At 38.3% G+C, this 26,437-nt stretch overlaps 1 protein-coding gene across 1 annotated transcript; it reads left to right on the forward strand.

The window, feature by feature from the left end:
• The first annotated feature begins 429 nt into the window (after window positions 1-429).
• On the forward strand, window positions 430-25,025 carry GFRAL (GDNF family receptor alpha like). Its single transcript, XM_054383848.1, has 10 exons — window positions 430-451; window positions 3,710-3,844; window positions 10,301-10,459; window positions 11,345-11,806; window positions 12,497-12,553; window positions 13,288-13,615; window positions 15,923-16,182; window positions 18,574-18,672; window positions 23,891-23,972; window positions 24,938-25,025. Exons 1-10 carry the CDS (start codon window positions 430-432, stop codon window positions 25,023-25,025), a joined length of 1,692 nt encoding a protein of 563 aa, XP_054239823.1.
• The last annotated feature ends 1,412 nt before the right edge of the window (window positions 25,026-26,437 follow it).

The raw sequence follows: 26,437 nt of genomic DNA on the forward strand, positions 1-26,437 counted from the left end.
TCATGATCCTATTCTATATCTCACTTGCTGTTAGTTTGTCTGGATATCAAGCAGGAACTGAATGTAGGGGGACTGCCAGGTCCCGCGGAAATTGCCTAAGAACGATTCGTCTAGACACAGTCCAGTTTGGTGAGTATGGCAAAAAGAGAGGCGAGAGCAGAAGGAGTAACAACAGCAGCGAAGGACGCTCCCAGGGCTGAGGGTGAGGCGGCAAACTTCATCCGGTGCTCCGGACCGAGAAAGGCGAGCGGGGAGGGTGACAGAGCTGCCCTGCCCGCCCTTTGCCGGGCGGGGCCGGGGGCCCGGCGGGGGCCCGGCGGCGGGCGGGGCGCTGTCCCTACCGTGGGTGCTGAAGGGGCGGCGCCGCTCCGGCACCTGCCGCCCGGCGCGACTCGCTGGTCGCGGAGCTTCAGCAGCCCGCAGTCGGCCATGGCAGCGCTCCTCTGCCTCGGTAAGTGTCGCGGGAAGAGGGAAGGGAGACAGTCCCCAGCCCGGTCACATCTTCGTTTCTCCCCGCGCTCTTTCCTTGGCGGGTTCCCCTTACAGCTCCCTCCATAAGCTGCGTCTCCTGGGGAGCGTCAAGTAGGGGGCTGGGGGGGGGGAATGTTGGGGAGGCGGGAGCAGCTACCTGTCAGGGGTTCGTACTAGCCTGAGACGCCCAGGCCCTGCGGCTTGGTTCAGACGTCTCCAACCCGGCTCCGGGCAGTGTCTGAAGCAGGAGTTAGGGCAGGGCAGCAGGGGCGGCACTAGCAAGAAGTTGAACAAGCGAGGAGACACACAAACGGGATGCCATGTAAATAACAGCCACTTGTTTGCTGAGTGAAGAGCATTTCATGCTGGTAGTGCTACAAAAAGGTCTATTAACATTTTGTTTTGTGTCTAAATGGAGAAAAAGGGAATATCAACAAAGCTGGCACAGAAGGAATTAGTAGAAGAGAATACATTGAGACAAGTATATCTCAATTTCTTTTTTTCTTTCTTTTCATCTCTCTACATATTGTATACGTCTTGGTCTCTACCATCCCACTGCTCTAAACTCATATCTCACTGTTGAAAACATTCTGTAGGTAGTTCTGCCCCAGCTTTTGTTACAACAAAGTTGTCCTTTAACACTCTTTCAACTATAGTTTGCTTTTTGCCTTTGGAGATGGCTATCTTGGGGCTCTTACACTTGGATAGAAACCATAGCTTGGTTCCCCATTGTTCTTGGTTACCTGACAGGTAATAATTTTGCAGTCTTGGAAGAGTAATTCCTCTGTCACTTGGTTCTCTGCAAAATGGAGGTGGTAAAATGTCCTTCCCCAGCCCTCTTTTCTCTTGAGACGCCAAATTCCTCAGGGAATTCTACTCCCCAGTGAGCCAATAATGTCTGTATAAAAATACAAACACTAGGAGAAATCTAAATTAATGTAAAAATGAATCTCTCTAAAAGTTTTAGCTGCAAACTAACCCCAAACTCTTCAAGATAGGCAGTAGTGGCTGAGTACTCCAAACGCAAGAGTAAATAACTAAAGTGAATGACTAACATAATAACTGTTAATTTAAGCATTTGTATCAGCTGCAGTGCACCAGATTCTGAAATCATACAGGCCAGATGGTTTCATGTAGGCTTGCCACAGTGTCCTCTCCATACTGCTGTGGAAAAAAAAGACTCACGATAATATGGCATTGGATCTTTAAAAGCCCTTTCTTAGACTGAATTAAATTCAATCACAGATTATGCCAGTCTTTGGAAAAGCACCTCCTCCTTTTTTTGGTCAAAGTTTCCAGGTAGGTTCAGAGTAAAAACACTCTGAAATAATCCTATCAAAGGAGCAGGAGCTGCTGATCCTCTGCTCACTCAGGTCTACTTTGACTATTCATTTTTGGCCACTAGTTCTGAAAAGTTGTTTTAACAGGAGGGAAACAGTGTAGGGTCATTGTGCTTTAAACCCTAATAAGGTGTGTAAATCTTCCATCATGTTAGACCTACAAAATGAGTAAATGGTCATCCCACAAAACACTTTTTCATAATAAAGTCCCTGGGTTTGCCATTGTATTGCGTTATATGTATGCACACCCCCCTTTTCACCTGTAAGGTATTTGGCACTTTTTTTTCTCTTTCTCAGTAAATAGTGAGTAATTTCACAATTACAGAAAAATCTTTTGGGGGACAGTCTCAGGACTGACATGTTATAAGCAGCCAAAAATTGCCCCTATGTCTGCCCAGCTGCATGTTCCTCAAAGTCTAGTAGCAGGATCCATTTGTATCAGTCAGCCTTCCAGAGGGACCAACGGACACAGCCTAAAAGAGTGGTTCAAGTTGGAAATTATTGAAGTTATAACGTACCCTGCACAAATCAGGGAACTGCCAGGAATAAGCACAGCAGGGGAAGGACTGGCACCAGCTATAGTAAGCATATGCAGTCTTTTACACATCTCAGACACACTAGATGCTATTGTATCTCTTGGTTATAAAGTATTCAGTGTTGCTTCGTCTTTATCAACATGCAACCAGAAAGCATTCACTACAACAGCATTATTATATCTCAGGTAAGCACCATTTGCAGAAGTGAAATCACCCTAAACAGGGTAGTACCTCTAAAGGGTAGAGTCTCTTCAAGATTATTGAGAGCTATATTTGATATTTCATTTCATATTTCTCAAAGTGTGTAATTTGAAACATGCCATTTCTCTGGATATGGGTTGGACAAGTCCTGAAAGAATATTTTATGTCTCTTGTAGATGATGTTTAAGGAATTAAACAGTGCTGGCGGTTCCTCAAATTCTATATGAACTTCCCTGAACATAAGTGAAAACAGCAGACTTGGTCTGTGGAATGCTATGTCCTTCAATATGCAAAGGAAACACTTGCATTAGGCGTTCAGCAGCTAGTTTGATAAGGCCTGAAATCATGTGTCTGAAACTTAATTTTAAAGAAAATTGAGACACATGGTTACCAATTAGAGGTTGTGTTACATTGGGAATGCTGATGAAAGAGTAAAACCCCAAATGATTTCTTTTCAAGCAGAGATTTCAATTTTTCTACTGCTAAACCAGAGGTGATGCTGATTTAAAATTCTTTACCTTGAAACATCCATATCATTGTTCGGTTTCAGAACTTTTTTATGCAATTAACTTGGCACTTGGGTCCTGCGCACTAGGGAAGCAGGTAAAGACATAAATGTGGTAGTCGTTGTCAAGAATGATGCATCAGTGAAGTAAAAATAAAGAAGGTGAAGAGTACTGTAATATGACATAAAATCTCATCTATTATCTAACAGTTGTGTAGCTTTCAAATCTCTTTCTCACAGTCTATTCAGAGGAATTCCTGTGTAGTTGCTAGCTTGACAAAATTTCAGCCCAAATAAAATGCTATCTTCTCTGAATTTTATGGTGTCTTTCTTTCTTAAACTTATTAAGTATCTCAGAACCCCAATTATTTCTACATATCTGTGAACAGATGTTGTAGATAAGTATGGTTGACATTATACTTGGGTAAAACCAATACAAAATATATCATGTGGCAAGTCCACTAATTTAAAACTCAGTTTTAAATTTTAAGTATGAAATAGAAGAAAAGTTTTATTCTGTTAAAAATGTAACTTGATAGAAAATTTGAATCTATAGATAAATCACAGTAAATTATATTGCTGTACTCTAAATGTAAATGAAAAAGTATAGTACCATATCTGTTCTATTAGATGGTCATTATATTCTGTTTTTACAGTGTTGCTCATGTACTTCACAAGTATATCTACTACCCAGACTACTGACTGTCTGCACTTAAGGGAACAATGTATAAATGCTGCAAATGGATGTGAAAGTGTCTGGAATGTGGTTGAAGATGTCTGCAATATTTCAGGTAATTTTTTGTGGTGCACACAGCTTTGTTTTGGGTTGCGGAATTGTTGCATACTCATAGTTTATCATAATGTTGCCATGGTAAATGAATTAAGACAGTGGGTTTTCAAACAGTAAATGATGGCAAGACAGTAAACTTTTGAAATCCTTGACAGTGGCCAACAATATTTTCAGCAACAGTCATAGTGTCTCTTCAGTAAGGTAATAAAAATTTATGAACTCTGAACAGAGTCAGAATCTGAACCAACTCAAAAAGCCTGAATTTGGAAGGAATTATGCTCTTGTGAGATCCTGTTAAATAAAACCAGAATACAGGTGGAAAAATGTTCCAACTTTGCTTTCCACAATTTGGAACTGTTGATTTGCCCCTGTCTTGAAGGATAGGTTGGATGGGACTTCAACATGATCTAGAGGAAGCCATTCCTGCCCATGACAGGGGAGTTAGAACTGGATGATCTTAAAGGTCCCTGCCAAACCAAACCATTCTATAATTCTGCGAGCAATAATCTTGCATAGTACCCAAAACAATGCAGTAGTTACTTAGAGTACTTTTTGAACAAGAAAGAAATAAATCATGCCTTGAAGAAAATTACGTTTTTCTTTGAATAATACCTGCATGTCAGAGTGGTGGAATGATAAAATGCAGATTACAATGTGACTAAGCCTCCTGGACTTGTTAAACACATTCTCACATAAATGAAAGAAGAAAAATCAGTGTCTTTCTCTGTTGCACTTCCAATGCTTACTGCATCATTTCCAAGTAAAGCATATTTTAAGTCGGGGAAAACCAAGTATTCTAAGTTTGACCTGAAACTCTTCTTAATCTCTGTGGTTCAGATGAAAATGTTCCTTTCTGAAAGGTCTGTTACCTTTTTGAACAAATCTTGGGTATCCGTTACTATCTCTTTCTATCTGCCCAAGATCTCACTGTTACATGTTGAGTATTGACTTGCCAGGTGCTGTGAATATGGAAGGGAGAAGAGTGTTAATGTCATTAGACCAAGGTAGTAGTGATTCCTTTGTTGACTGATAAACATCAAGGGCCTTGATTTCCCAAGGATACATCTGTGCTAGCAGATAAAATGGGGTAGGGACTACCTGATGGCCCTCAGTTCAATTATCACAGGGCTGCATGTATCTAGACAATTGAATTGTCTTCCCCCAGTGCTGCCTGCACAAAACTGCCTTTTGGAGAGTGACTCCAGTGCCATAGTAGCTTCACAGTCTGTCTGGCCTAGTCCAGACCAAGTGCTATGCAGAAGTGCAACAGTATAAACACAGTCACTGCCCATCAGCCTATTCCATGCCTTGGTTCTGTTCATGAATGCAGCCAAGCATGTTTCATTACTCAACTGCCATGTCTAGCAAATTAATTGTATAAAGCAGGTCACTGGGAATCTGAAGTATCTATATCTCTGTGGAGAACTGCCTTCTCCTTATTTTGACATAATTTAAACAACACTAGCCATGTCCTAATGCCAAAATCTGAGCCTTGATTGCATCAGAGTTCATGAAGTGAATGTCCCTCTATCCATCTTGCCATCAAGACCCAGTCTCCCATTTGGTCTGCATGAGAAGCAAGGCATCAGGAGATGCTGCCTGACTTCATCTTTAATAGTCCCTTGCTAGAACATTCATCTGCAGTTTAAATCACCTGAAAGCCTCTCTCCATTTGTTGCAGAGATTTGAACCCAAGTGCCCCAAGTCACAAGGCAGTATTCAGGATAATTATTGCAGAAAATTCTTTCAGGGGTCCTTTTTATTGTGTCCTGTTCCAGATATGTATCTGCTGTGCATAGAGCGGCTGAATACTTTCAAGAACGGACAAAGTAAATTAAAAATACATGATAATCTAGTGGTTAAAGCACAGTCAACAAAGGAACTGGGATTCAGTTCCTGTTCTATCAAGTTTTTAAGTAACGTATATGAAGTGGTACACTTTCAGAAAATATGACTGCTGTTTTGGGGGAAAAAAAAGAAAAGGTCAAAAAAAAAAGTATTGGAATATGCAGTACTCTCAGATTCAAGCTAGTGACCTAAAGATGAGCTCCCTAGAACCAAACTGCTTCCCAAAATCAGCAGGAGCATTTGCTTCTCTTGCATCATTCACAAAGGCATGACACCAAGACTAGTTGATATAAAGAGCAGGATTCATACTACAGCCTGTTCCTCATCACATCTTGCAACCAGATGAAGTGGGCCAGCATGATTTCGGTAGTCTCCCTTTCGGATTTGTTGTGTTGTCCCATAACACGTGATTTCCCTCACTTACTGTCCTGTGTGCTTAACTACTGTTATTAATGGTATTTGCAACTGGGTCAGATAAACCTGCTGCAGTTAAACTCTTCCTGTGACTGGTTGTTTGGTTTTGCATCTGTATGTTTCCTTAGGATAGTAGCCTTTGAAAAGGACTCACCAGCACTGCAGAGCACTCAGATATTTTAAGTCTAGGAGAAATCATTCCAAATGTGGTTATCAAGCACCAAGACTCCAGAGGATGGAAATCTTCAGACAGCTGATGGTACCTTTCTGAGAGCCCCAAAGAAAGAGTTACAGAAAATCTGCCAGCATAACTGTTAGTGAGAATAGCATTATACTAGCTGTTGAGTACTCTACATGTACAATATTAAAAACTTCATGGATGAGCTGTATGAATGGAAATGGTTAAGCAGGAACATGTTAGCTGGAGGCAAAAGGCAACAGGGCAAATATTCCTTTTGCTAGTTTCTTGATGAAAAACCTAATTACAAATTATAATTATACTCATACTGTAACCACCAAGTTAAATGGGTACATTATCAGGACCTCCATTTTTTTAATTCAGAGCAGGTCTAGGATCACAGTCCAGATGATTGTGTAAGTCCTCCCTTCTCTGTCAAACTGTCCATTACTGCTTCCCTGCTTCTACAGCAGCATTTTTGTAGTCACAGTTTGTAGTTCTCTGAGTCCAAAGCTTCTTTTACTGTGCTATTGGAAAAAAAGAGGGGGCTCAAAATACCTGAGTCACCTTCCAGATCAGAATGGAAAAGTTTGATGGAATCGAAAGTTTTCTCTTTGAAAATGTCAGAAATGTTTCTTTACTGCAGAATAAGGATTTTAGGGTTTGGATTCTGCTGCTTTTTCCTTCTTTTAGTCACTGATTTTGAAAAAAAAAAAAAAAAAGAAACAGAAATTTAGGAGCTTTGTTTTAACCATGAATATACATTTCCTTAATTTTTCAGAGATGAAAATAAAAAGAAAGAAAAAGGAAATCTCAGATCATTTAATATTAAGGAATCACTCTTTGAATTAGATTTGCTAGAGCTTAATTTTTTTCAAATAAAAGAATCATTCAGGTTGGAATTGATTTCTGGAGATTGATGACTCTCATATTAAAACTATTTTTTTCTAATCCTTCAATGGATTTCTTGAACTTCAGTTTGCACCTCTTCTCTTGTCACTGGATACCACTGAGGAATCTGTCCCTGCCTTATTCACCTCCCTCCCATCAGGTATTAATACACACAGATATGTGTATCGTTATGCTCTTGAGTCTTCTCTCCTCCAGACTGGGCAATCCCCTCTCTCTCAGTCTTTCCTTGTAGAACAGGTGCTCCAGTGTATTAATCACACCTGTAGCACTTTACAGCAGCCACTTCAGTGTGCTGATGTTCCTCTTGTCCTCGGGAGCCCAGCATTGGACCTAGCAATCCAGAGGTCATCTCACTAGCATTAGAGGGGGAAACCCAGTGCTTTCCTCTGCAGTGTTTAGATGCAAATCCTGCTGAGATGACTGAAGTGCTGGTTGTGCAAGAACAGATTATTACCATGGGAGTGTCAGCTTTTGCTCTGTCACGCTTCTATCAGTGTTTCCATGTATACAAACTATGTACATATAAATAAATCAGATTATGAAAAATGTCTGCCAAGCATTAGGTCAGAGAGTATTTTTTGTAAATGCCTTGGAAGCATATGTCTAAGTTAAAATATATTACCTAGATCTAATCAATGGCAAAGAAAAAAATAATTGAAAACCAGCAATAAAATATTTTCTACTGTTCATCACAGCTGAACCAACACTGTGTACAAACCTATACTGACAATAGGTTATTTCTATACAGCTTTCAAAAAGACAGGCAAGGGAACTCCATAAATCTGATGTGCTTGCTGATTCTTTCTATGTCCTTTGTATACTCCTAGCCCCACAACCTACCTTCCACTTGGTAGTTGTCAGCTGCTGTAGCACACAGGGGACAGCCCCTGTACTTGACTCTCGATCACAACTCGTTAATGTTGTGAAGACAGATCACTTAAGTGAGGCTGAGGTGCTGCATAGTATATACTGGGATTTGTGTTTCTTATTCTCCAACCTCTACCCACCTCCACTCTTAAGGTGTCCTCAGGACCTTGAAGAATACAGTCACAAGTATTGTAAATGAGCTAATTTTAGCACAAGGCACTCCTAATCTTTCTTGCTCTTGTTCTACCCTTGGAATTTGTCCCTCCGAATTTTTCTTCTGAAATTCGTTTATTATCCCTTACTCACTTGTTGAGATATAGAGTAACATATACATCAAGCAACCTCCATGGGCCTCCATAGTTCCCATATCTTTCCACCCTATTTTTTGTGGTTAGGTAATGTCCTGTGTCTGTGACCTTCAAAAGGTCTCCTGAGCTCCTTGACTACTGGTAAAAAGAAAGAAATGAGGGGTAAGAGTCACAGACATGCTCTTCTAAAAGTGCAGGTGGCAAGTTGGAGATGGGGTTACAGAGGTATAGGGAAGCCCAGGCACCATTGCCTCCTCATTTGCTGATAGAAAATGTGAATTGGGAACACAGGATGAGAACTGAAGCTCTTGCTGGAAGTCTCCTTCTAGCAGTGCACATTTTAATATATCCCCAAAGACTCAGAATCACAGAATCAATAAGGTTGGAAAAGACCTCAAGGATCATCAAAGTCCAACCTGTCAACTGATCCCCTACTCATCAACAGTAAATGGAGAAAGGGCCATGCAGACACTATTTGCAAAAGGATTTTGGAGTAGCAGTATGGGGATGTGCACTCTGGAACAATTAATACTCATTCCTTCAGGCACAGGCAAAATGTGCTGTTTCCACTTGCAGACCTTCACCTAGACTGCCTTCCCCTACTATTTGTGTCAATGACATAAACGACGTTAAAACTCAAACCACATTAAATCTTGTCCATGGTGACAGTGACACATGGCTGCTAGCTTTGCAGTTTTACTAGAGCGCACAGTTTCTCTTGCTCCACAGTAGTCACCAGGGAAGCAGCAAAGCAGGAAGCCAGATGTCACCATTGACAGGGCAGAGACAATAGTATATGGGCTCAGTTGGATTAGAATCCATCCTCGTGCTGCCCTATGACCAGTCTGGATCTTGCAAGCCACACACTCCTTATCTTGCATATAGTGAGATACTTATGAGATGAAGAGAGGAAATGTGGAGGCTTGGGGACCTGCCTGTCTCTTTTGACAAGGTCAACCATAGCTTTCACAAAATAAAACTTTCTTAAGTGGTATTAAACCGCTTCTTAATTAACTTTCTTAAGCAACATTAAGTAATGAAGTACTTCTAAAACCCTTTGGTCCATAAAGTAGAGGGTTGATTGATTTACCTTTGTAGTACACACTCTCTATCTTTATTACACATACAAGGGAAATATGACCTGACGGCCTCTGTGAGTGTCTTTGTCACTGAGTCCAAGTGCACACACAAGCAACTGGCTTGAAATTGGACTGACAAACTAAGGCTTCTGAATATTTTTTAAAATATTAACTTTTCCCTCACTTTTGTTAATAAAAAAATTGCAAATCAGAATATTCTTGGACTACATTAAATCTGTTGTCATTGTCAAACTTAGGCAGTGAAGTTGTTCCACAGGATAGCAGTCTGAGGGAATATTCAAATGGCCAGGGTCATGCTATCCTCACATGAGTGAAGGATATGCACCCTTCAGGATAGGGTTAGTATCACCAATACACAGGTCTGTGCCCATCCTCCCACATTCCCTTTCTTATGCAGTTACCTGCACCATGAATTCCCATCCCTGTACCAGGCACCTCGTTTCTACATACGACCAGGATGAGTGTCAGAGTGCCTCAGTTCAGGATGTGTCCCTCCACTTCTGTGCACCTACTTCATTTGGTATCTGTACCTCATCCACCTAGAATAAAAGGTGCAAGTTTTTATGTAATTTGGAAATGAGAAGAGGGGCAGACATGATGGTGACAGGTTAGATCAAATAAAAGAAGGCAATATTGTATCCAAACTTTATTATATTGCTCTGAATATTATTTAAAATTTGTGAATTCTGACAGGTTTTCAAACAAAATGAAGTTCAAACCATCTTCTCTTGGCAAAGCATATTATTTTTGTGCTTCAATTGAATTGTTTTATGTAACCACATCCCTTAAGCGTTCATAAACATTAACAACATTATAATTTTAATGGCGAGTTCTAGGTAATAGATGCAAGGCAGAAGATACTATCGGATGTAATAGGATCATCCAGGCCCTGGCTGAAAAATACCCAGAATTTAAAAACTGCATCTGCACTACAGATAATTTCTGTAGCATCATGACTTTTCTTGGGAAACAGTGCAGCTTTAATAAAGGTAACTAAGTTTTAAATATGAAGAGTAGAGAGAAATACATAATTTTGTAACTCTGATTTTAACTGGATTCAGGTTTCTTTGTATATTTGTCAAACCTGATAATTCTCCCCCCCCCCCCAAGAAATTAGTTTTGTCTTCTCTGCGATACTCTCCCAACATGTGTACAAGAGCAATGCCACATCTGCTTTAAAATAAAAAAAGCCAATAAATGCATGTGATAAATTCAAACTTTCGAAAGCTCATGCCCAATCCAGTGGAAAGCAAGAATAAATATACAATGTGTATTGAGGTTACTTCTTTCCCAAGGAGCCTTGAGCACCACTGGATCTATGTTATATAGAGAGAGCCATGTCCAGCCACCTAGTGCATGGAGTGTGAGCAATTGAGAATGTGCAGGCATGCAGTTGTGTCACACAGTATTACAGGAACATAACTACATCTAGGAGAAGTTACTGGGTGTGGCAAACATAGCTTCATAAGGCTGCATGTAATATATAAAATTTGTCCTTTCAAAAATGTATTGTAGTCAATGGGCCCAGCTCCTTTAAATCTATTTTTTATTATTTTGAGAACTCTTTTCCCTTCAGAAAGCCTGGCTCTGTAACGGAGAATTACTTGGTGTATGAAAGTCTTGCATGTAGTTGAGTTGTTCTATTATACAGCTACCAGGACACAGTAAGCATGAGGAAGACTCATTAGTTTGCAAGGCTCTGAAATTATTATGTATTAGTATACAGCTCAGAAGGAAAGTAAGGCTTTTTCATTCATTTTAGTGCATTAAGACAATTATGCTTTTCCTGAGTTTGTTTTGAGCTGACCAGTGACAATGCTTCATCTTCCATTTGAGTTATATCTCTCTTTGTACCAAATATTCTGTTTGCACAGAATATTTGGAAACTTCCTCAAGATCAGATACCGGACTGAGTTTCAGGCAACACAAAAACCCCACAGACCAAAGACACCCAGAAGAATTAGAGAATGACTGCAGTGTTGCAAAACAACGCTGTCAAGAGGACCCTTACTGCTCTGTAGTGTACAAGAGCTTCCAGAGAGCGTGCCAGGTGGGCATGGCAAAATGCATGCTCCCAACGTTCAACCAAGTGTGCTTGTCAGCGTGGAAAGAATTGAAGGAAACAGTTCTGGGAGAGTGCAAGTGCTCAGAGCCACTTCAGATGAGATGCATTAAAACATGGAAAGAAATATTTAACAACCCTTGTTTACAATACTCTCAAGAAAGTCAAGCTTCAGCAACTAGTGAAGATTATGACAATGATAACGATGATGATGATGACAGTGACGACAATGATGATGACGACAGTGACGATGAAGAGGAGGAGACCTACACAGGTTAGTCACATTCCAGTAGTCTGAATGCTTCCTTACATAACAATAGTGTGCAGAAGCCTGTGAAAAAGGTTTTCCTGGAAACAGGATAGTTTTAAGAGGCTTATTTAGATGCAAATCAATAATCTAATAGCAAAATGATAGCCTGCGTGCAAATACTATTGTCCTTCAATGTGTTATTTGATACAATCTGATTCAAATCCATCCCTTTTAGTATCACACTGTAACTAGAAACATTATAAAACCAGCAATAATAATCTTCTAACAGCAAGAATTGTCTACCTGCTTTGACTTTTAGAGTGACAGTTAGTTGAGCTTGAAAACTGTGCACTGATGAACATTTTAAGGCCTCTATCTTTTATTTACTCACAAGAAATCTGACTTTATACTGTGCTGAGCAGCTCTAAAAACTATTCTTGAGCTCACACTATCTATAATTATGTAGAGAATAATATGTGCAGCCATTCATAAACTGTGCTTTCATCCCCAAAACTTACGAATATCTGCAAAATGGTGTTTGAGTTCATTAACAAGCTGAAAGGTCCTATTTGGTCAAGGTGATTTGTTTTATTGTTGTTTATTTTTACTACTGACACTATATCAGTAACACAGATAATCTTTTAAAGTTACAAACTAAAGTAAGACATGATTCATCACATGATTTATGCCTGTATCCATATCATTTTGTTCTAGACAATATTAGTACAGAAACAAAAATACAATGGAGTTTATCTACTCTCTCTAAAAAATGTAAGTCTGAATTTACTTATGAATCCTAATAACTGGTTTTATCTTTGTTTTCAGATAGTGTGCAGTATGTTTTGAGATTAAAAGGAATACTTTTCATTCCATACTGAAGAGCAGGGAGTTGATAGATCCAACATATTTTCTGTTAAGCTACTGATTAGATAAGCATAATAGTAATTAAAAAAAAAATAGTCGGCTAACAGTACTGATTCTGTTTAAGTTACAGAGGCAAATATTATCCCATAAACATTTTTAGGGTCATAAACATCTAAATCTTCTGGAAGGTTTATAGCATAGGCTAGAAATATCCAAACTAGCTGTAAAAACACATAAACGTTATTTATATTATTTTTTTCTATTAGTTAATATGTGGCCTAGCATAAAACTGGATGTTGCAGTTTTCAGCAGTTTCAGGTGTTCATTAACCACTAGTTTCCAAAATCTGTAACATAAGATGAAGAAATTTCCATCTTGCCAGTTTTCACTTTCCTCTCCTGTTTTTTATCTGGCCAGGACAGAAACTTGCAAAAGGGCCACTTAAGAAGGCCAAGCAGTGGAAGGGAGAAATACGAAGATCAAACAATAGGCTTAAAAGAGGCAATGGTGGAAAGGCTGAATTAGTGTTTTGGGGAGCCAAACCTGTTTCTATTGGGAATGTTGCAGGCAGGTTGACTGCTAATCATCACTTGAGAAAGGTTTTCTCGTGATTTCATTTTGAAAACTGTTACTCTTTCTAGCATACACAGCAAACAGAACCTGTCTGGATGTGAACAAGGAGTGTGTTGAAGATGAAGTTTGTAATAAACAATTGTCCCTGTACCTTAAGATTTGCTCAGTAAATAAGAAGTGCAACATGGAAGAATGTCAAGGAGCCATAAGGTTCTTCTATCAAAATATGCCTCTTGAGGTTGCCCAAATGATGACGTTTTGTGATTGTATCCATCTTGATGAATCCTGCCACAGAGCCAAAGAACTTCTTCACGGCAAGCCCTGTGCTGTTACCACAGTTCCACCCCCATCATGTCTGAATGTAATTCACATGTGTGAAGAGAATGAATTGTGCAGGCAAGTAGATGAAACATTTGCCTAGTAATTGTCCTGTGAATAAGGCTTTTATCAAAGAATTGTTGTATATATGCCATATAGTTCATCTATAGCAAAATCTTTTTCTGGACTGTTTCTATTGTATTTTATCAGTGTTGTTTGATATCGTCACAGATGTTTGCATCAGCTGTGGTAATTCCATGAGCAAAGTGAAAAGTTTCATTTTCAGAAAGATCTAGAATCTCATGTGGGCTTTCTTTCTGCCTCTTTTATGACTCTTAACACTCTTCCTGCTGGACAAACTATGGCATTGTGTATTTTCATTACCCCTTTCCTCTAAAAACACCTGCCAGTCTGCACCTTTGCCCTTTAGCAATTTGCACAAATTGTGTAGCAGACTGCACAAAGTTTGTTTGCTTAAAGTAATTACCTCTTCCATAGCAGAGTCTGACCTGTAGTACACAATGACCATATAACCAACTTGGCCCCCTCTTACTCTTTTCATCTCAAGCATACTGATACTTGAAAATAAGCTTCCCTGAAACATGCACAGACCACCAAACTCATGAAGACACCAACAGAGTTTTCAGCTTTGATTTTATTTTAGAAAACATGCAACAGGATTAGTCTGTATTCATAGTTCTACTTAACTGTCACCATTTGTGCATGGTCAGTTTTGCTTTTCAGTGTAGTCAGGAGTTCCCTTGTGGATTAGACCTGAATTTTACCTCAAAGCTTTGCTCAAATTAACCTTCAGTCAACAAACCAAGAGGCCAAGAGATGCTTTTGGTTCTGTGCAGGCTATTCAGACTGATGTCAGTGTGACTTGCCCCTTTTTATTTCAAGAATAATTGGGCTACAAATGTACATCTGTGCATGTGTACATATGTAATATCATAAGCAAAACTTGCTGAATTATCCATTATTTTGGAAACATTCACATTTCCTGCCACTGACAATAAGTGGGTATAATTAGCAAAATTAGTCTGTGAATTAAGACTAGCTATATCTATAAATCAGGAGGTGAATAAAAAGAATTCCATTAGCACAGGGGTGGCATCTGCTTTGAAACTTTTTGCTTGTGTAATGAAAACATTTATTGTAAATATCCTAGATGGCATTGTAACAGTTCATGTTTTTCCATGTGACTTGCTTGTTACAGCTACACAATATCAACAGCACATTAATAGCCTAATTTTATGATTAAGGAAACAATTATTTAATATACTAATGTACAATATACAACAAAAGTTTACCTTTTTTATCCCCTAACATTTAATGCAAGTGATAGACTGTTTTTTAATTAATGTTTACAGATTTCTCAGTTAACTTTTAAGAGATGTTTTCTGTTGTCATATACAGTTAAACGCCAATTTCATTCTAAGAGCAAGTAAACTGGAATCATTTGAGGTTGTTGAGCTGAGAAACAAGTTAACTCTTCTTGTATCATTAATATCTAAGATTAAGTGAATTCTAATTTTTTTCTGAGCCTTGGACATTTTATATTTTGTTTGGGGGAGGAGGGATTGGTGTTGAATATAGATTATTTTACATAAAATAAGTTGAATATTCATTATTCCTCCATACTGCACAGCAAACTGATCTACTAGAACAGGACCTGGTTTAGTTTTGTTGTGATGACTGCTCTAATTTCTCTACCCATGTTTCTTCTCTGAAGGTTTGAGATAGGATCACAGGATGTTAGGGGTTGGAAGGGAACTCCTGAGATCATCAAGTCCAACCCCTCTGCCAGGGCAGGACCACATAACCATAAAATCTAGTGCAGATCATGCAGGAACGCATCCAGATGGGTCTTGAAAGTCTCCAGAGGAGATGACTCCACAACTTCTCTGGGGAGCCTGTTCCAGTGCTCTGTGACCCTTACAATGAAGAAGTTCCTCCTCATGTTGAGGTGGAACCTCCTGTGCTGTAGTTTACATCCATTGTCCTATCACAGGGAGCAGATGAGAAGAGCCTGCCCCCTCCCTCTTAACACACAGCCCTCAGGTATTTATAAACATTTATTAAATCCCCTCTCTTCTCCAGACTAAAAAGACTGTTGATATTTACACTGAGTTTTGCTGGACCCTGGGAAAATCACCACAGTTGCTCATTAGAAATCCTATTGCTTTTTCTCAAAAACTTCTTTAGTAAAACCAAGTTTTTCCTCAAATTACAGTTTCACAGATTTCAGCAAGTGTAAATCAGAGCAGAATTTTAGGCTTAAACTGGCACCTCAGGAATACACTTTCTTTTCCTGATGATCCTTACATGTCTTTTTGTGGAATTTTTAAGCTGTCATTGTGTACATCTGTTTTTTTCTACCAGGAAAAAATACACAACTTTTCGGTCAAAATGTTGGAGACATGTGACCAAAAAATGCTATGGTGATGAAGCCTGTCTTGAAACTTTGATCAAAGGTGACATGCCCTGTTCTGCAAACCCTGAGTGCAAAGCAGCCTATATTAGCAACTGGGGCACGATGCTGCGCGTGGAGTGTACCTGTCAGAATTTACTTCCTGCAGAGCAGGCTTTGTGCAAGCTCTTCCATCACATGCTTCACAGCAAATCCTGCTTCAGCAACTTACGTGAGTAACACATAGTACTTTAAAGAATAATTAGGTTCAAAGAGTATTAAAACGTGTCTAGCACTATGTCTTTGCTACTGCTGATTTTGGCGAGATTTCTATCTTCAGGCTTTTAATTGTAATAAAAACTCTCTCTCATTTGGGGAAGTACATTAGTAATAAATCAGTAAAAATGACTACATGTCTCATTAAATGAATTTTCTGAAATAACAGTAACATAATTTTTGGAGCCTGTAATATTACACAGATCAGAAAAGTTCTAAAGCCTTCCTATCATTCTCTTAATGTTGTACTTTCGTGCAGTGCTTTTACAAATACTATGATGCATTATGTGGGGTTTTCTTTTATTCTTGGAGTCTACATGTTAGTATAGCTTACACACATTTAGCAACAGGCTTCATTCCACAGAAAATAACTTTGATGATTTAAAGAAAACACTGCTGTGAATGGAGACTTCAAGATTTCGGTTTTAGTGGAAACACTGGGATTAACTCAAATTAAATGTATGTACTTTTCAGAACTGACTTCATGTGTGAAGTCAGTTAATTATTTTTGTCAAATATAGAAGACCATGCTAAGCCTTTGTTTACAAGAGAATTAGTGTGGTGAATGGCAATACAGGAGCAAATATTCATGTTTAGTCTGAATCAAAGAGTGTGCCCTCGAAGCAAATCCCCTGTTTGTCCCCACTGACTGCTTTGGGTGATACCACATGGTGGTTCCACATCCCTGAGTGGTTCCTGGACTCCTGTAGCCTAAAGCTGGACTTGAAGGGACAGATGCCACCTCTGCAACGTTCCAGCTACATCCAGGCATCTGGTCCATGGAGCAGATTAAAAACCAAAGTACCCTCTTCTCCTCAAAGCTCTGATCTGTTACATTAGCAATTTTGCTCTATAAATCCTCTTAGGATATACTACTTCTTAGTGCATCATTCCTATGCCAGTTATCTTCTATATGTAATTACATATATTCTTAACCCAGCTTGGGAGAGAGAACTATATCTAAAGGCTTCAATGAAAACCAATGACTATTGCATAGCTCCATCTATAGACTGTCTTTTAAAAATGTGTATTACCTGCAATCATGTGCTTCACTGAATGAATTAGCTAATCTTTTAGTTTTAGCAGCCAAAATGTTATCATTGATATGGGTGTAATTTTTTCTTGTCACTCAAAGTCTACCCAGAAATTAAAATCACATTGCTGCAACATCACCTTAGGCTTAGTTTATCACTACTAAAATACAGGCTCTGAGAAAAGTTTAAGAATCATATGCCAGTTTTCCTGGAAAACTGATATCATAATGTGGCTAGATTTGAGACTGCGCTGTGGTGTTTTCCTGATGAATTTTTTTTTTATATGGCTTGTTTTGTGCATCTAATGGTTCAGATGAGTGATCACACCATTGTCTCACTTATTCTTTACCTATAAACCAAAAGGTTGATGCTCATGTCATAATAATCAAATAATTGCTCCTCAGCTTTTGCCATTCCCTGAAGCAGCCTCAGGAGAAAATGGCTTTTGTTTTGGACACTTCCCCAACCTAAGCGGGATCAAAGAACAGAAGCTTGTTTGCTCCTGTGGTTAAACAAATTCCTGCTAGTTAAACAAGAAGAGTTTGGGGATGCAGGGCCTTCAGATGAGCAAAGCATTGGCATATACTCCTCAGAATATTGGCAGAGTCTTGTGAATCTTGCTTTTGTTTTTTTCAGATGTCTAGTTCTATTGCAGCTAAACTGAAAAGAAAGATATTATGGGTTCAATTGTAAGGTGCCATGTTAAATGCCATTATCCGCCTGGCAATTAAGAGATACGGAGTGAGTGCTCTGTTCCAAACATCTTCCAGCCCCTCCTGCAAACTCATTCATTTTCAAATACCGAAATTATGCCCACAAAGAGGACAGTCCTTCATGAAAGAGTCGAGGCTTAGCAATTCATTTGGATAATAAGCTTGGTTTTCTGGAAATTTTCTCAAACTACTACCCATTTCACATCACTTCCATCTTGGTTTGCTGGGCCCACTTCTTTTGCTGGGGCTGTTTCTAAAACTGTTCCTGTGAAAAGAGATTTTAAGCTGTTTTGAGGCAAGGGATATTCTTAAAGCACACTTGTCTCCTGTAAACTACAGGGGATGTGTAACCAAGCTGTCAAAGGGAACTTTCATTTACTTTGTTCATTGAGTGTCAGTAAAAATACTTTAAAATAGCTGCCTTTCCAAATTCTGTGATTCCTATAAAAAACACCAAACAGTAATTATTATTATATTATTATTTTAAAATAATATTATTTTTAAATAATATTTTAATTTTACATTATATTATTTTAAAATAATATTATATTATTATTTTAAAATAATATTTTTAATTGGCATTTACTTTCTAACATTCAGGTCAGATTGCCATTAAGAAGAAAGGTTTTCACTGGGTAAGCACAGAAATGCCAGGAGAAAAGCTTTCCAGAGCACAGTTCCATTCTTCTTCAATCAATGGTGAGTTTGGGCATGTCACTTTATGATTTTAATTGAAATACTCCTGAGATTTCTCTCATCTGTTATAGAGAAGACTAAAGGTCAGGTCCCTTGAGTGATGGGCTCAGGCAAGTGGGCTCTAACCATTGCTCCCCCATTCAACATAATGTGGAAAAAAAATCTCTGTTTATCTTAGCTTATATAACAACAAAAACAAAATAAAGATAATGAGGCTGAATGAATTTCTATGGTAAGTGGTTTTGAAATTGATGTCTTACAGTCACTATATTATAATTGATAAAATTAATCTATTAAGCCCACTAGAGCCTGACTCTTCATACAGTCATTAGAGACTGGTAGTGATAACATGTAATACGAAATACTAATTTTGATGTCACACCTACTTCTCTCCTATTTCTCTTACCTTTTTGTGCCATAGGAAACCACAGTAAGTGGTCTGAGAAGGAGCTTGTGTAATACTCCGTCAGGCTTTACCTTCTCATGCAACAGAAGGGCACACAATTGTAGATCATCTTATCCCACAGGCTGAAGAGATGCATCTGGTTTAATTTCCCTGCATTTGCAGTAGCAATTAAGTGACATAAAGTTAAAGGATATTGAATTAATATACAAATTTTCTCATGATTGAAACAATGTTAACTTTATATTTCCTCTTGAAGGACCCAGTTACAGAGTGAGAACACTAAAGCCCTTAATGCACCAATATCAATGCTAATGAGAAGGACCTGCTCTATCTTGCATGGGGCAGATCACAATACTCTCTGGAGTACTTCCCAGAACTGTTCATACCCAAGACCTTGGGGAAAAAAAAAAATCATGCTCTGAAGGCAGTACAAAATGAAGGGGTTTGTATCATCTCCATCCTTCAACTACTGCTGAAGTTGGCAACCTCATGAGTATAAAAGTAGATTGATGGGAAAGGGATACCTGAGACCTGTTTGTCTATAATCAAGTATTTGGGTGTAATATTGGCATTAAGATTGCTTACCTAGGAATCCTGCATATCATCTAAGTGCTCTGTGTAGCCATAAAGGAAGGTCTGGGACCATCAAAGGAAGATTAATCCTACCTTTTCAGATTGCCTTCTCTGTGTCTCAGAAGTGTGGGCTTCTTTTTGTTATGTACAGGGGAAGCCTGACTCTTTAGCTGGAATGACTCAAGCAGTTAAATATCACAAGTTACAGTGCAAGAAAACTTGTTCCAGGTGAGAAAATGTAAAACGTGAGATATTTCACACCTGTGACTAGTTCTGACAGCTTACCTTTCCCACAGAGATTCAGATAAACATTTGCAAGATGCAGCCTGCACCCAGTTAGTTCTGTTCCCACTGAAGTCTGAATACTTTCCAAAAACCTGTCCTTGAACTCTTAACAGAGTTTTGGATAGCCTTAGAAAAATAAAAAGAATGCTGACCAGCCTAAGCCATACAATAAAATATTCCATCTGTTGGATCTGTCATGTATACTAGCTGAGAACTGTAAGCTATAAATGTCTCATAGGAAGCCAAGCCAAGGAGAAGAATCTGATTCAGGATATCTACCTGATGATAAAAACCATATTGCAAATTGTTTCATAAATCCAGCTGCCAAAAATCTAACCTGATATCCTAGATTCATATGCTAGTAAATGTACATTTCTCAGGCTGCAAAGGGAGTTATCTTTACAAAATATTTATCTCTACTGAAACCAAATCCCAAGGAGAATCCCAGGGTGCAGAGGCAAAATGGTTAAGTTGTCAAATACAGCCTTTTCTATGTTTGAAGATATTTGCTTCTTGTCTATTTTCTGCTAGGAAAGGAGATATATTTTGCTCATGTCCTGACAGCAAAATCTCAGAAGAATCCTTTACTTAGCTTTGAGTGATGCAAGGATGCTTTTTACCAATTCAAACCAATAACTGTCTCTAGATGAACATGCGTTCCAGAACCTGTATTTCTTCAACTGTTTCTTAATTTTATAATTTAAAAAAAAAAAAAGCTTACTGTTCAAAAAACAGTGAGATTTCTCCAATCTATTCAGGGGCACTGGAAAGCATGACATTGGATAAGATTGGTTTTAATTAGTGTTTTATAATAAATAATAAACTTAAACATATATTCACACATAATGGAAAATAAATATAACCCTGTTCAGTTGGAAGCATATTTCAGTTTGTGCTGTAAATACAGGATTGTTTAGAAATCTTAACTGGATTTACACTCATTCACATACCCAGTAGGGGACGTGCCAACCCAGTTGTCTGTGGGCTGATACAACCCTCTTAAAAAGACGTGATATAGGCAGAGTCCTAACCATATAAAAGTTAATGAGACTTGTGCTGTAAGCTTAAATGGGGCCAGAATTTAATGTTATTTTGGAAAAAAAAAGTGATAAATCAAACACAAATTCCCCAGACTTCAAAATGTTGTTGTTGACTAACTAATTACACACTTTCAGACTGGGTTTGACTTTATCTTATGCAAATTATCTCCTTGATTCTACAGAGTCACATCATTTAAAGGATTCCTCCCCACACTTTAATTTGAAAACTGATTCATGTGTGAAGATAAGCATTTACTTTCATCAGCATCAGCTAAAGTGATTTTTGTCTGGAAGAGAAATGTAGAAATACAGAACTCTTACCATATTCTTGGGAGAACTGCTGAAATTAATCTCATTTTGTCTTAAACTGGAGTATCATTTATTTCCTACTGAGGAGTTTTGCAACACTGAGAATCTAGATAAACAAGTAAAAGACAGAGTTGATATATAATTATTCCAGTTGCTGTAGGAACTGAGATGAGTTCAGCTCCAGAAACATTAATTGGTAAGGTATGAAACACTAGCAACCTGGTTGTTTCATGAACATAGAAAAAAGGCTATGACAAGCTGCAGGTAACCAAGAAATCTCTAAGCACCATCCAGAATTGCTCTGTTTGATGAATATTCACAGATATTTCACCAGGTATAGATAACCAAGTAGATTTACACAGAAGTATACTCCCACTAATTGTCTTGCTGCTGAGCCCACAGCCATCCTTTACCAAATTTCATCTCTAGAAATGTCTATGTGTCTATATAAACAGCTCCACATAGTGCTTCAGTGGAACGTGCAGCCACAGTCATTGTGTTGCCAGGGTCTGCAGCATATCCTAGGAAGGGAAAGACATGCACCTATCAAAAAACATGCATGACGCAACAACATTTTTAAAGGTAGATGATTAAGCACATTCAAGTACTTAAACCAGAGAGAATATATAAATCGAAGAACTAGCCCTTCAGCCACAAAACTGTGCCCTCTCCTAGCCTTACAAATACCCTTAGTTCTCAGAGGCAGGAGAAAATGCCTGGCTTCTAGCATGACCTCATCATTAAAATTTTTCTTGTGTTCCCCATAGAACTGAAAATGTTATAATCACCATTTCTTTTTAAAGAGAAATATTTTGGTGAAATGATGTTACCCTGTTCTTAGCAATTCATGACTGTAGCTCCTAATAATTTTCCTCGGCTTGTGGTAAGTGATGTACTTAAAAACTCCCATCCATTTGCCTTAAATAGGTGTGAACTTCACTTTCTCCTTCAAAAACTAGGAAACTTTTACCTCTACAGCTGTTCTTGCAGTTGTAGAAAGTTTTTAAAATCACTGAGTGTACAATTAAGATTCAGAAACTGAAAAGCCTAAAATTTTTCCCCCTAAAATTCATCATTGTAAAGAAATGTCATAACTTGAGAGGAAGGCAAACTGCTGATCTGTTTTTTAATGTATGACGTAAGCAGTCCTGAGACTGAGATGAAATTTGCCTCACTTCCTTCAAAAAAATTTACCACATTAAATATTTTTCAATATCTGTCTGCATTAAGTAGTATGGTCACTCTCTGCAACTTGTGATGGTTCAAGCATTGCTTTCACTTTTTCTTTTATTGAAAAACTTGACTTTTAGATAGCTTTTTGAGAAAAAGTGGCAATAATAAAACCCAGGCAGGTCCAACCCCTTCCTAAGCTCTAGCCCACTGCTTGCCTCATTGTAGAATATATATTTACTCTCTCTTACTGGAGCTATTCCAATATCCATATTACCTGTGTTTGTGTTACAATATACACTACACATTTGTTGCATACGTGTAGTGTATGCACTAATGTCTCACTTAGGATCTCTGTGTTCATCTGCACAAACACAGAAAGATACACCATATATAATATATACAATATATAATGACTTATAACTGAATCAAAGACAAAAATGTGGTCTTCTCACAGCCCAGCTAAGTAGCCTGGCTAAAGACTCCATCTCTTCTTCACTGAATATTTCACTGACGACATAAGTTGAAGCACCTAGGGAACAGCTAAGGCTGTATTTTGCCATTTGAGTTCCTGTATAAACAAAACTTATTTAATTGTACAGACACAACTGAATCAGTGCAACAGGAAAGTAACAGAAAAGTCTTGGTTTTTATACTTGCAGCTCTGGATCGGAGTCCTCTCTTTAAGTCATCTAACCCCTCCATGCTAGGTTCAGAGCTTATGTTACCCTCCTAACTGAAAGTTTTTCTTCAGAGTATTGGAACAAAAATGATGGATTCATTCCTCCAGGAAAAATAAGTTGATCTTCACTGGAAAGCAAAAGCTGAAATAACTCCCAGTTTTTTCAGAGTTTGAATTTTTAGTATGCAAGTCGCCTAAGTGGCTTCTTAGTGAGAAGCCTAAGAGAAAAAGGAAACTTCATGGGCATGGGGCCCAGAAACAGTGTTAGATCCCATTTTACATTAATTTTATTCTAGATCAAGTATTTCTGCACTTTGAATTTATGTTAATGTGAAGAAGGAAAAGAGATCTAGCAAACAAGTAAGAATCAGGTCTTCTCTGTTACACAGAATAAAATGAACATCTTAAAATCTATGGGGAAAGTGCTCCAAAATACAAACCAGAGTAAAAATCTGTTGCAGTTCCCCTGGAGTGGAATAGAGTAAAAGGTAATGCTACACATATGAAGTGTTTTTGGAGCTGGTATTTACTAAAAGGAGTCTGAAAGTGATTTTGCACCAACTGGCGAGGAAGAAGTTATTCCTACCAATGGTCGTTTTCGTTATATTAATTATTGGTGACAGAATTGATTGCTAATTTAGCTTGCATAAGTATGCATTCCAACCCAGATCTCAAATCTGATTCTTATTACTGAAGAAATAAATTTTTCAGATCTGTTTTCTGTTTTTTTGTTTTTTGTTTTTTTTTTACTTATAGGTGAAGCAGTATACATTATTGCCTATTCCTCCTGCATAGTTCTCATCCTAGGAATAGTCCTGCTGACTCTCCTAAAGATCAGGTAATTTGACAGGGATATTAATCACTGATTCTAGGAAATTGGAAAAGCAGAAAATAAAATATTTTGACTTAGTTAAGAGGTTGGTACTGCAATTGTCTTTAAAAGCAGTCCAGCATGTCCCAGGGATGGAAAGAACTGACTTTGTGGGTGTCAGCAAGAAAGAGTGAAATATGATGCCTATCTACAATGCCCTCCATTCATGCAAAGATCCCAGGCTTCAGGAGGTTTCATTTCCTGTCCTGTGGCAGGGGAAGGTGAAATCTGAATTCAAAAATTCTGCGAGGCTACCTTCCTAGTCCTGTAGCAGGCAGAGGTAATGCAGAAAGGAAATGAGAATATTCAGCATTATAACATATTTAGAAACTGAACTGTGAATGCTGCTTTTGTAGTTAATATTCTTGCCAAATACCATTTTTGCTGATAGGATTTTGTAAACATTCCCACACACAGAGTATGAGAAACTGCTCATACACCAGTGCTTGGTAAGAAAACAGAAATGTGCATTCACTTAGTCAAATGAACATGGCCTTTTCTTAAATGATACATTTTCTTGGACCAAATTAAATGGCCAGATTTCAAGAATTACACTGTCAGATGATAGGTAACAGAACATGATGTAGCAGGAGCTACACATAGTGGGAGGGATATTGAGTCAAATTTCGTTATTAAATTCAGAGGCAGATCAAAGAGGAATCATGCAAAAAAATGCAAAAGTATATATGGAAACAGAGGCTTTCTCTTTAGGTTTGCAGTTATAGAAATATCAGCATATAAATAAAACTCAGATTTAAAGAATATAGTGGATGGAAGAAAGAACAGTACATTAATAATGATGAAGGGAATTATTTTATACCACAGTGCTCATCATAAAAAGAGTGGAATTTTGCCACTGATTTCAATTAAGCTGAAGTTCAAACCCAAAAGCTATATAGTTTGTTAAATACATGCACATTTTTTGTTTTCAGAGCCTGCAGAACAAAACATGAGTCAAGAAGTCCCTCAGCAGACCATTCTTCTGAAACATTTATGGTCCATTATAAAAGTCACAGATGAACTACTCTGCTGCTCATGCTTTTAAGGCTATTCTTGAAAGCCAGTCTGTTGTACATATGCTATAATAAAATATATATTAGAAAACATACAATAAATTATGGAATTTTGTAGTTGAGCATACAAAAGATTTTTATATTTATTAACACATCTTAAACCTTTCACAAGCTAAAAAAAACCCAAAATCAACCCATAAAAAAACCAACTGTACTCCCTCTCATATGTGCAGATTCACAGCTCTGTCCTGAGCTGCACATTTCCTCCATCTTTAGATGCACACGATAATGGTGGAAGTGCTGTATCAGCATGAATCTGACTAGCACAGCAGCCTTTGGAACTCACCCTCTTTGATCTGGATGCACCTGGAGGAAAGGAAAAAAACCCACTAGAAACATTTTAGAGAGCTGTAAAAAAAAAAAAAATCCATGTGAGGTAATTTTGCATACTATGTTCCCAGGTGCCAAGTACTGGATGTGATGTTTGTAAGGCTGCACATGCAGGTAGGCTGCCGGTAGTTTGGTGGTGGAACATTTGTGGGGTAGGAGGACATCAGGATTACAACACATTTCAGTACAAAAGGGAATTAAACTTCAATTGCCTGGACTACTGCTTTGACCCCGGTATCTTGTTGCTGAAAGTGTTCTTTTTTTCTCCTCTCACATGTTTCATATAAATGAGTAAGCCTTGCCAATTTGAATATAGTAATTTTAGAAAGCATTTTGTGCTCTGAATGCCCAGTGGAGACAGCCACTTGCTTGGGGCCAAAGAGAAGTGCCTACTTCTCAAGAGAGAAATTATGACCTATCTCATCATCTGTGTTTCCTATTAATTGTCTCTAGGCAACACCTGAAGTGCCTAATTCTCCCTGTGCACTGTACTGAGAGTTAATGGTCCCTAAAACACTACTCTGGATCCCACTTTCTGGTTCTGAGTTCTTAATTTCTCCCTGTAGCTGAGCTGCTTCTAGATTTAAGCTTCTGTTTACTAGCAATTAGTTGTCTTTGTAAAGATCTGGTTCTAGCCAGCATATGATAATGGACTGGCATTTCTCAGACAGCTGTTACTGTAAGCAGCATATGGATTGTCTTGTTATGATAGCCTCTGATGAATTAATTTTATCTGTAATTTCAGTACATTTTGAATTTTGTCTAAATTTCCATTGAACTTAACTCACACAACAAATGATAACCAAAATGAAATACTAATTCTGCTGAATTCAGCTCCAGTCTTGACCCTGAATGATTCAGATCTAGGGCTAAAAATGTAGGATGTGATCAGAAGAGCAGGAATCTCTACTCTGCAGTATGACTTTTGCTTCTGGCTTTGGTAACTTGTGAAATCATTTAGTGTGGCAGCAAAATCTTTGATGTGCAATTCTATCAAGGAGAGTTTTAGACATTTTTAACTACTATTGC

The sequence above is a fragment of the Indicator indicator genome, chromosome 9 (assembly GCF_027791375.1).
Source record: "Indicator indicator isolate 239-I01 chromosome 9, UM_Iind_1.1, whole genome shotgun sequence".
NCBI lineage: Eukaryota > Metazoa > Chordata > Aves > Piciformes > Indicatoridae > Indicator > Indicator indicator.

Excerpts from the sequence above, each read along its gene's own strand:
- GFRAL (XM_054383848.1), top strand. The coding sequence starts at position 430 with ATGGCAGCGCTCCTCTGCCTCG. Across the intron at positions 12,554-13,287 it reads ATCTACTCTCTCTAAAAAAT|CATACACAGCAAACAGAACC; the intron begins GTAAGTCTGAAT and ends TACTCTTTCTAG. Across the intron at positions 23,973-24,937 it reads CTGACTCTCCTAAAGATCAG|AGCCTGCAGAACAAAACATG; the intron begins GTAATTTGACAG and ends TTTTGTTTTCAG.